General features: G+C 32.4%; 1 protein-coding gene across 1 annotated transcript; it reads left to right on the top strand.

The window, feature by feature from the left end:
- The first annotated feature begins 6,567 nt into the window (after positions 1 to 6,567).
- LOC104246952 (U-box domain-containing protein 1) lies at positions 6,568 to 8,544 on the top strand. The gene is made up of 2 exons (XM_009802867.2): positions 6,568 to 7,041; positions 7,831 to 8,544. Exons 1-2 carry the CDS (start codon positions 6,625 to 6,627, stop codon positions 8,470 to 8,472), a joined length of 1,059 nt encoding a protein of 352 aa, XP_009801169.1. The 5' UTR covers positions 6,568 to 6,624; the 3' UTR covers positions 8,473 to 8,544.
- The last annotated feature ends 3,673 nt before the right edge of the window (positions 8,545 to 12,217 follow it).

The following is a 12,217-nucleotide window of genomic DNA, read 5'->3' as shown; positions in this document are numbered from 1 at the left end:
TTAAAATGGCCAGCCCAGCCCAGCTCTTAGAGGGTCGCGGGCTAGGGCGGGCCGGCCCTTCAACTTTGTAGGAAAAAATATCTCTTCAAATTTTTAGATATTTTTTCGTGATATAATTTTTTAATCATATGAACGACTTCTGTTTATTTAGAGTGCACAAGAATCTTGATATTTGATAAGGAATCTCGTAATTGAAATGCAAATTCTCTATATCTCTAGCTCTTCTTTTTTAACGTTACATGACTATTTTTTTAATACTTTTCTTACACTTTCCTTAGATTCAGGTAGTGCTTCGATAAGTTTATATGTTAAGGTTTTTTAATTTAGGTTTAACATTATTTGTTGATTTCATCATTATAGTCCATGAAATTTTTAAAATTCATGAAATTTGCTAGTGTTTTACAATTTTCTTTGGGTATTAAAACTTGACCTTTTCTATACTGAAGAGCAATTTAATAACTAATAATATATTAAAGTAACCAAACTGATCATTGGCCACTTAAAGTAATATTTCTTTTGAAAAAAATTACTATTGGCCACTTAAAACTTTACTAGTTCGTTGTTAATTAAGCAAAAGAAAAACTAATCTTGTCATACTACATCCATATCAAAAATATAAATTCTAGTTGATATGGAAGGATAAATGAGAATTCTAAGGGTGGAAAATGTGGATTATAGTTAATATTTTTTTAGTTTTTACTTTTTTAAAATATTTAAATATGAATTTAATTAATTTTTGGTCCACGGGCCAGCCTCGGTCAAGCCTCAAGGGCCAACGAGCTGACTTGGGTCGGGCTTATAAGCCTCAATTTTAAATGGGCTAAAACAATCTCAACCCACCCCTACCCAAGTAGCGGACTGGGTTGGGCTGGCCTCATGGGCCAAGCCCATTTTGACGGCTCTATTCTTAAGATACATAATTTATTTCTATAAGAAGAGCATTGATGGTGAAAAAATTATAAAAAATAAAGCAAAATTGATTATGTTATAGTTTTAACTTGTTATTTGTTTTCTGTATTGCATAACAAAAACAACAATAGTTTTCATAAGATGTCTGCATATGTCCTAAGAAATTACAATAACGCCTAGAGAAAAAATTATTTCTTGAATTAACTAAATTAGATCAATATATATATTTTTAGGGGCTTCAATCTTTTTCGTTTTTTATTTAATAACCCAAATAAATTATCTAATATAGTTACCTAATATTTTTCGTTCTAGGTTCTCTTTCTTTGAGAATATTGTTGTATTAGTAATTGAATTTTGTGTGAATATATTTATATTAATAATTGAATTTTGTGTGAATATATTTATAAACTTTATATTAGTAATTGATTTTTCATTAAAGTATTTGATTAGAACTTTGAACATATACCAAAGCAATTTGTATTATACCTAGTCTTTCACTTGTATACAATATTTATTGGCATATGTTATATGAATAATGTATTATATAACCTATCATCTGGAAGTTTTCTTTCAACAATGGTTTTAATTTAAATTATAAGGTAATTGAATTTATATGCTCTTTATTTTACAAAATTTTGTTAACTTTTATATAATTCTTTGTTTCATACTTTGAATTTGGATTGGTTGATTTCATATCAGACATCTTACAAACTTCGGTTAATTTAATAGTCAGTTAATTATTTTTTAATATTAAGAATAAACGTCTAATTATTTTTTCTAATATTTTAGACTTTAGATTAAATTTATGTATTAAAATTCTTTCTTATTTGAACTGCATAATCTATTTTTTTTGTTTAAAAAGAAATAACACATGAAAATCACATTAGAAATTTCGCTCATTTTCAATTTCTTTTAGGTTTAGGAGTCCTTTATTTTTCTAAAAGAATTAATAAATGTTATGTGTTAGGCCAACTGAAATTCATGAATAAATAGTACGTTATCTTGCATAGATCAAGAAAGCAAGTCCATGAATGACAATTTTGACCCCATTTTTAAAAATATTGATATATGGTAAGTAGGATAAATAAGTAAATATTGGACGGAGTTTATCATTTACAGCTTTTGGCAAATTAACTTTTTAGCAATTTAATTTAATATTTTTAAAAATAAATTAATCAACAAAAAACTTTCATATTTATCTATTTCTTATATTTATCTATAATTATATTATTTAAAAACAAGAAACCTATACATAATAAATTAATTAACTTTTTGCGCTTTGACAATATTCTCTATGTCAGACAAAATTGTAATTATGATTTATATAACTAATTAGATTTCTTCTTAAAAGGGTATTTTAATGCTAACTAATATCTTAATGCTAACTAACATTTTATTCTCCAATAAAAGCAATTACAATATACATAATTATTCAATAATTGCTTGTTAAGATTTTAAGGTGGTGTTTCTTTAAAAACGAAAGGAAAGAATTCAAAAACCACAATTACTTAATTAGGCTGCATATATATGAATGAGTACGCTCACATAATGTGAAAAATTATTGATGGAGAATATAGAGATGAAAATTTTCATAATAAAAAATCTAGGATTTAATATAGGAATTACCACCCCCCTCCCCTGCAAAAAAAAAAAAAAAAGTTTTTGGTAAATGATCTTTTTATTTCTTTTAAACCTCTTCACTATTTGTATATGACTGATATTTTTTATTTTTATGTGACAATTTCTTCCCTTATAAATTAGGTATGTATGATTAATATTTCTCAATTTTAGGAACATACACTTTTATTTAAAATAACTCAAATATAATTTTTAATATAATATTAATATGATTAATTTTTTTAAAAAAATAACTTGTTTATAAAAGTTTGAAAATATCTTTTTGGAAAGTTTGAAAAAAGATTTCTGACGTTCTCGGAAACGTTCGAGTCATGTGAAAGAAAGAGATAAGTTATCCCCACATGAAAATATTTTGTTATATTATCAATAAATTAATTTGTGATAGCGAATTATTAATTATTTTTACCAGATTAAGAGATTATAAGTAACTTGATCATCTAAATATCTTTTTGCTCATAAGTAAAATCTAGTAGCTTTCCGTATAAATTATATATTTTGGATTCAAATATATATATATATATATATATATATATATATGTATGCTTTTTCGTTGTGGGTTATCAACCCACCCTGAGTATCGAAATGAGTTATTTACACGAAAAAATTAGTTTTATTAAAAAAAAAGGGTCTATAATCTTTATTCAATCATGCTTCAACCTTGGATAGTTGATGAACCCATAAAATTTAAATTTAGGATACACCATAGAAATTTAAATTAAAAAAAACATTGCTTCTTGCGAAAAATTTCATATTATAGCCCGTTTGGACATAAGTAGTCTTTTCCTTTTTTTCAAATTTTTTTACTTTTGTCCGAAATAAGCGTTTGTTCATAAAATTTTAAATTTTCACTTGAAGATGCACTTTGGAAATTTTCGGAAATTTCAAAAATGCCAAAAAACTGTTTTTCAAAATTTTCACTCAAATCACTCAAAACTTTAAAAACACCCCAAAATTATATTCATGTCCAAACATAATTATAAAATTCAAATATTATTTTCACTTAAAAATTTCCCCCATATTTTAAAATTTTATAATTGTTATGTCCAAAAGCCCACTAATTCCTTTGAAACAAATTTCCTTAAAAGTAGAAACCTAGTACGGAGTACAAATATGTAATTCAATAAAAAAAAAATGCCAAATACATAGACAACCCATTAAACTTGGCCCAATTTTTTATTTTGGCACTTTAACTTAGCCTTGTTCCATTTTGGCCCTCCGACCCCATTTTTTTTGTTCCACTTTAACACAAAAGGTGACTAGATTTCATGTGTGATTTGCCTCACCGTTGTAGGCGCGTGAGAGCCATTTTTTAAGCTAAATTTCATACTCCCAACGTAGAGGCGGATTCAAAATTTAAATCCTATGGATTCAAGTTTAATGTTTTTAACATTGAACCCATTATATTTTTAAAGTTATGGGTTTATATCTATTTTTTTTTTTTTACAATTTTAATCAATTTTTACATATAAATTTTTACTCAGCGTCGAAAGTTATGGGTTCAGTTGAACCCGTAGTTATTACTGAAATATATATTAAAAAATATTTTTTCCACGGGAGGGGGCAGAAAAAACAAAAAAATAATAATTTGAAATTACAATTTTTTTTTGCGGGGGGTGGGGGCAGTGGGGTGGGGGTGGGGGTAGTAGCTGGGTATTTGTCCGCGCTGCATTTTTACTTAGGATAAAAAATTTTGTGTCAAAGTGGAACAAAAGAACCCATTATATTTTTAAATATTATAGGTTTATATCTATTCTTTTTTTACACTTTAATCAATTTTTACATACAAATTTTTACTCCGTGTCGAAAGTTATTGGTTCAGTTGAACCCATAGTTATTATTGAAAATATATAGTAGGCAGAAAAAATGAAAAAAATAATAATTTGAAATTAGAAAAAAAGTAAAAGAAAATTTGCGAGGGGGGCAGTGGGGTGGGGTGGGGTAGCAGCTGGGTATTTGCACGCGCTGCATTTTTACTTGGGAGAAAATTTTTTGTGTCAAAGTGGAATAAAAGAAATAGAATTGGAGGGCCAAAATGAAACAAAACTGAATTAAAGTACCAAAATAAAAAATTAGGCCAAATTTAATGATATGTATATATGTATTTGGCATTCCTTAAAAGTAGAAACCTAGTACGGAGTACAAATATGTAATTCAATGAGTAACCAAAATAAATAAAAAATAAAATGAGTAACCTAATAACCAAGTTCCTCTGCCAAGTTCACGTGCATGGAGAATACTGACTTTCTATATTTTGCTTTTCGATCAGTCAACAATGGAGTCGTCCCCACCATTTTTGCAGACTAAAAAACACATAAGGATTTAACTTTTAAGATTTTAATATTAAACTCATTATGTTTTTAAATTTATGAGTTTATATCTAGTACTTTTGTAATTTTAACGAATTTTTGTATATAAAATTTTATTACGCGTCGAAAATTATGGGTTCAACTGAACCGTTATTAACACTCTACAGGATGTACCTGCTTTTATTGGGGCGGAGATAAGAAGTCCAATAATTGATACTGGTATTCTACATCACTGAATACATTTTTAAACTTTCTTTTTTCTCTCATCCTCTTTGTAGTAATTAGACTTGTATATTTATATTTCAAAGCCAACGCGATGCTCCTTGGTCAGTTGACCAAGATATTGATGAATACTATGTGTTCTCGAGAAAATAGTATCTATAATTACATGAAAATCATGAACGTCAATAATCAAGAAAAAATGTAAAATCATAAATGCTATCCGAAATAGTAAAGGATGTTTGATAATATTTCATTGAATTTATGTTATATTTATTATTTATTCAATTAGTTACATTATATAGTCATATATCAAGCTCTCCGTGAAAATTAAGTGAAAAGTTACTTGTTATTACAGCTTAACTTAATGGTATAAAAGATCTATATACTATATAGTATATATTTTTGTATATGGTACTTGAACTCATTTATTGTCCCTCGATTCTATTTTTTGTGTGACATTATTTTCATTGTAGTCGGTTCCTAAAAGAATAATACACTTTTATATTTAAAAATAATTTAGCTTTAAATTTTTTATTTTATTCTTAATAATATTACTTTATAGTAATACAAATTTTATGGCATATATAAGAACATAAATTCCAAAATAAAAATCTTTCTTTCTTAAACTCCATATCTAATCAAACAAATTCTAAAAAATGAAACTACTATTAAGTTTGAAATTAGATCAATAAGGAAATATACAGTCAAAACCTCTCTATAACAGTCTTATTTCTAATATTTTTTGGTTGTTATAATGAAGTGCTGTTATATAGAATATATATTGCTCCTATAATACCATCAAGTGATGTGGTGCAGTGGATGAGGCTGCTCCTCCCTTAACCCGGGCCCTAATGCGGGTACTGGACACTGGGTGGGAAACCAAAAAAAAATATTGCTCCTATAACATAACATGTCGATTCTGAGAAATATTTAGGCTTTTTGAGTAAATAACTACTATTATATAAGAATGCTGTTATACATAGGTCTGACGGCATATTCAAAGGCGGAGCCAGAATCTGAAGTTTGTGGGTTCATGATTTTAGGCCTAATAAGTTACGAGATTTTAAATTAATAATTTTAACATATTAAATAAATTTCTTAAGACAAATATAGAATTTGGACCAAAGTTACTGAGTTCGGTCGAACCCGCGCCTCGGTCTCGAGCTTCACCCCCGGGCATATTACATTATTTTACTTCATAACAACAATAGCAACAACCCAGTATAATCCCACTTAGTGGGGTCTGGGAAGGGTAGTGTGTATGCAGACCTTACACCTACTCTAGGGTAGAGAGACTTTTTCCAAATAGACCTCGGGCATCCTTTCCTCCAAGAACTTTCCACCTTGCTCTCGGGGAGACTCGAACTCACAACCTCTTGATTTAAACTGGAGATTGCTTATCATTAAAGCAACCCCTCACATCACCAATTAATATACTAGTATAAATTTTGAATCAACATTTGCATCCTTTATATTAAATGAACTATCTCATTCAAGCATAGCACAATCATTGGACCACCAAATTCATTCTCTCTTAATTTTCTTCACCATGAAAACTCATAACCCTACTAAGCTCAAAACCTCACCAAATCCACTATTTTCTTGTGGTTTCTTCCGCCGCTGTACTCAAACCGTTCTCAGCCCTACTACCACCACACCACCCACCCTCCCCATTTCACTTTCCGACGACCCACCGGAGCTAACTCCGTTACCGTTACCATTACCGCCGCCTCCGGCGAGTTCATCGGAGTCTTCATCATCTTCTAATAGTACTTCACAGAGTTTCACTCAATGGAGATTTCCATTACAAAGTTCACCATTTTCACACACTAATTACACACAAGAACGTCCACCAAGAGAAGACATGCAGATAACGAAAGTTAAACCGCCGGTTTTGTGCGCTAATTTGGAGGAGTTATTCCACGTGGCGGAATTACAGTTGACTACTTGTTCCGACTTGGACAAGGTTTGTTTGAATAATAGTTCAAATTTTGATCTTTTTTTTTTTTTTTTAACAATTTGTTAGTCAAAATGAAAATGGAATAGATATTTAAATTGTGCTAATAATTGGATTTTTTTTCGAAATTTTTGTTTTATAAGCCTATTAATGTGCATGTTTAGAGAGTAGCATATAGTAATAAACTAATTCAATTGTAGTAGCATTTTCGACACGAATTTTATAGGGAAAATAATACTGTATAGTAGCCGTTAAAATACTACCAAAAAGTAGTATATTTTTTGTATGTATATACATTTTGTATGTTATATATAAAAATTATATAAATTTTATATACTTTTCGATTACTGAATGTACATAGTTATATACAAAATATACAAATTTTATATACTTTTTCGACTAGTGAATGTACATAATTTCTGGCGCGGGCTAAAAGTAAAAAAAAAACCCATAAAATAAGAAAATGAACAACTTTTCAAAAAATACTGAACTTTAAATCTATAATTATAAAAATGTCATTTTCTCGCTGATAACAACGCGGGAGTTAAATTGTGCTATTTTTTAAATTTCGACTAGTCGAAATAATAATACAATATATGTGTTCAATTGTGCTAGTAATTGATATGTCTTTTCTTTTTTTTTTTTGAATTTTTTGCTTGAATGTATGCTTATAAAAAGGCATGTCGATTTATTGTTTTTTTTTTTTTTTTTTTTTGCAATACCAAATTAATTTTTAAATTTCTTTAACGCTCCTTTAATTTGTTCTTATTGTTCATTTTTATTTAAAATTTCAACAAGGTTAAGGCAATGCACATGCTGGAGCATTCACTTGTTCCAAACCCAGTGGCGGCGCCCGTTGACGGCGGCGGAAATTCGGTGACATGCCCGGAGACAGTGATGAAAGGGGTAGTGGGGTGTTTAACGGACAGAAAAATATCAAAATCAGCAAGCAAAGTATTATTAGCACTTTGTTTGTCGGAGAATAACCGACACGTGGCGGTCGAGGCAGGAGCTGTAGGGGTAGTGGTGGAAGTCTTGTCGGACTTGGAAGTTGCGGCGGCGGAGCGGTCGTTAGCGGCGCTGGAACTGCTGTGCACGGTGGCGGAAGGGGCGGAGGAAGTTAGGTCGCACGCGTTGGCGGTGCCGATGATGGTGGAAGTTATGGGGAGATTGGAAGGGAATCGAGGGAAGGAATATGCTATTGGTGTGTTGACGGTGATATACGGCGGCGCGTGTGACGGTGCGCCGGTGACTGCTCCGGCGGAAGAGGTGGCTCGTGCGGTGATGTTGGCTTTGCAAAGTGATTGTAGTGCTAGAGGGAGGAGAAAAGGGGCTCAACTTCTGAAAATCCTGCAAAATTATGGACGGGCCGACCCGACCCAGGAAGAGGAGGAAGTGGAGCCCGACCCGTTTGAAACCTTCTTTGTTTTCAATAAGTAATGTTTAACTAGTAGCTATGCTCTGTGTGAAAATAGCAATTTAATTTCAGATTTTTCTCTTAATAATTTTTTATATATTAATTTTAAAGTTTAATGTAAATACTGAAGAAATTGAAATCTTTACTTCTTAGAAATGTAATTTCTCGAATAATAAGTTTTGACCTTGAAATATAATAAGTAAAAACCGGTTAAATGGATAATTTACTCTCACTGTCTCTATTTTCTATTTGTTTTATATTTCCATGGAGGAGATTCATTTCAATATTTTTGATATGAAATATTGACATATAGATGAAAATTTACTAAAATTTATTGAGTATTATATTCTAAATTCATAATGTACAATAAGTTCAATGCTAAATATTTTAAGGAACTCATAAATTTAAATTTTTAATAAGTGTCTCCTTATTGCTTTATTAATTTTTTCAATTTTAACTTTCTTTAAAAAAATTATTTGGTAACAATAGGTAGAAAATAGAATTGAAAAAATATCAAAGGAATACAGTTCTAAACCTTAAAAAATTTCAATTGTACAATACGGCCTATAAGAACCTTGGAGCAACAGTTAAATTGTTTCCGTATGATCTATAGGTCACGGGTTCGGCCGTAAAATCAGCCGCTAATACTTCTATCAGAGTAAGCTATTAGTATCACACACCCTCTTGAGGTGCGGTACTTTGTCAAACCCTGCATATAAGAATATAGAATACTTTGTGCATCGAATTATCTTTTTTTTTTTTATGAAAGAATTAAATAAGAGGGTGTATCTAGTTTTCCATGCAATAATAATATAAGATATACAGATTCTTGGTTATTTTCCTTAGTTTGAAATCATCACCTGAAACTTACAATAGATTTTGTTGAAAAAAGTGTTTGATTTTTTGGGACAGCTTCACGTGGAGGTGGGGTTAATATAAACTGCATGCAGTACTGTATAGTCTGTAATTAGTTTGCTGAGGCAGAAATGAAGTTAGGTCATCATTCATCACTACTGAAAAAGTGGGACATTGACCATCAAGTGACGTGGTCTAGTAAATGAGGCTGCTCGTTTTTTAATTAGAGGTCTCGGGTTCGAGTTTTGGGTATGAGAAAATTCTTGATAGAGAATGCTATCCCTTAAATGGGCCCTTATCCGGGGCGAATCCGAATATAGTCGGATTTCAAAACAGGTACCGAATACCGGATGAGAAACCAAAAAAAAAAAAAGAAAAAATGGGACATTGCAGAAAGAGCAAAAGTGTATCAGACCTTTATTTTTTTCATACACTGAAATAATCTTGTTTTTGGTAGTTTCGATTAATTTAAATTTATGTTACATGAGGCTGCTGGAGAGAAGGGAAGCCTTAGAACAACGATAAATTTATTTTCGTGTGACCTATAAGTCACGGATTTGAGCGGTGAAAATAACCATTAATGCTTGCAGTAGAGTAGGCTGTTCACGTCACAACTTTGAGGTGCGACCCTTTTCGAAATATGCATGAAAGCAGGATGGTTTGTGTGCATAGCTGCCCTTTTCAGGCTCAATAGACAGGATTTTTTTTCCAGAATTTTTATTTTTAAAACTCGAACTCGAAATCTTTAATTAAGAATGTACAAATCTTTTTACATCTCCACAACGTGGTGATCACCGAAATAATCAATAAAACTTACTCTTAGTTTTGTGCTGTTATTATCGAAGAGCGACAAGAGCATCATACCTTTATATTTTACCCTCAAAATAATCGTTGAACTCAATTAATTTTTTTTATTGTTATAATTATGGAGATTAAACTTTTGCTTTCTCAAAGTCATTTTAAAGGAGCAATACGCTTTTGTTTTTGTTTTCCTTTTTCGATGAGCCCTTCAATATATTATTCGTAGAGAGCAATTTTTTTTTAAAAAATCAGGATAGTGTCCAAATCAGTTTGCAAACGCCTCAATTATTTTATTAAATATATTTATCTGATTAATTCTATCATTGGTGTTTAAAGTTAGCTTGCGGACACTTTATTTATTTTAAATTACTAGATATTTATTGTCTACTGAGTCTTGATTATATATTTCTATCATCAAAATTTAGAGAGTCGAAAGAACTCATCTATCTTGACTGAAAGTGCATGTTTGCAAAATTCCGTGCATGGTTTTAAAAAGGATTGAATGCTTATACAGTCAAATCTCTCTATAACAGTCGCGTTTGTTCCGATATTTTTTGGTTGTAAGTTGTAGTAAAGTGTTGTTATAAAGGATATATATTATTATAGCATAACATCAAAGTTCTGTTCCAAATTTTTTTGACTTTATAGTAAATGACTGTTATATAAGAATTCTATTATAGAGAGGTCTGACTGTACATCCAAATTAAGTACTGCTGCTCGTAACATGAATTTTCATTCTATTATCGACCTGCGCATCGCAATCATAGATGACTTCGACATCATAGTGGGTTTAGAGTTCATGAGGCAAACCAACACCATTCCGGTACCATATGCCAACATGCTCCTGATGATGGGAGAAAAAGGGGCCAAGCCCTGCACCATTCCATGTTTTCCTATAAAGATGGCCGCTGAAAACATCTCGGCCATGCAGTTGGAGAAGGTAGTCAACAGACATGAACCCCAGGTTCAGGCTACCCTTCGCAGCAACAATCAACCATCATGTCATCGGCCTCAAAAGACTGGTGACGCTCATCATTGTGTGAAGACTTGTCAGCCATGCCACAAGGACAAGTCGGATCACTCATCACAGCCGGGACCCTCGCAGCCATTACATGTCACTCAGAGACCATGGGAAAGTGTTTCCCTCAGATTCATCACGGGATTGCCCCAAGTCGGCAATCTTGCATCCATCATGGTTGTCATAGATCAATTTTCAAACTATGCAACCTTCATAGCAGCCCCGAAAAATGCATCAGCAGAAGATACAGCTCGACTCTTCTTCTCGCACATTGTCAAACATTGGGGCCTGCCCAAAAACATTGTTAGTAGGCGCGACTCACGCTTTACTAGCAAACTTTTGGACCCATCTCTTCAGGTGCTTTGGGTCAACATTGAGTCACAACTCAGACATCCATCCCCCATCGGATGGCCAGACAGACCGGTTCGATGACATGCTGGAGGAATATCTTCGCAACTTCGCAACCGGATCACAGAAGCATTGGGTGAAGCTCCTGGATGCTGCTCAATTGTGTTTCAATTCTCAAAAGAGCCATCATACAAACAAGAGCCCTTTTGAAATTGTTACCGGACATCAACCGCTTCTCCCGCAAACGGTGAATGCCTCAACCATGCCGAAATCTCCTCGAGCTGCCAATTTCTCGAGCGAATGGGAGCGCAACATGGAGATAGTGCGGAGCTATCTCATCAGGGCCCAAGAGCGGGCAAAAAGGTTCACCGAACAAAAGCTTTGCTTTGCCTAACATCAACCAGGGGACAAAGTAATGCTATGCATCCCAAAGCGGTACTTGTTTGCAGAAAGGACCCATGACCCTCGCCTGCAACAAAAATACATCGGGCCCCTGCCCATTGAAAAACGCATTGGGAAGTCCACATACCCGGTCAAAACTCCATCCTGGTGGAAGATCCATCCAGTCTTCCATGTCAGCCGCATGAAATCATTGCTTCGCTACAACAGCAAGCTCAAAGAACAGAGGGGCGCAGACCTCCCATCCAACAACCATCATCATCATCATCATCATCATCATCATCATCATCATCATCATCATAAGGCTCCGAGGACGGCGCCAACTCAGGTGGGGGAGAATGTCATGG

This window comes from Nicotiana sylvestris, chromosome 9, assembly GCF_000393655.2.
Source record: "Nicotiana sylvestris chromosome 9, ASM39365v2, whole genome shotgun sequence".
In the NCBI taxonomy this organism is placed as follows: domain Eukaryota; kingdom Viridiplantae; phylum Streptophyta; class Magnoliopsida; order Solanales; family Solanaceae; genus Nicotiana; species Nicotiana sylvestris.
The sequence above is the reverse complement of the archived record's forward strand: the minus strand, read 5'-3'. Positions and strand labels throughout refer to the sequence as shown.

Excerpts from the sequence above, each read along its gene's own strand:
- LOC104246952 (XM_009802867.2), top strand. The coding sequence starts at position 6,625 with ATGAAAACTCATAACCCTACTAAGCTCAAAACCTCACCAAATCCACTA. Across the intron at positions 7,042-7,830 it reads CTTGTTCCGACTTGGACAAG|GTTAAGGCAATGCACATGCT; the intron begins GTTTGTTTGAAT and ends AATTTCAACAAG.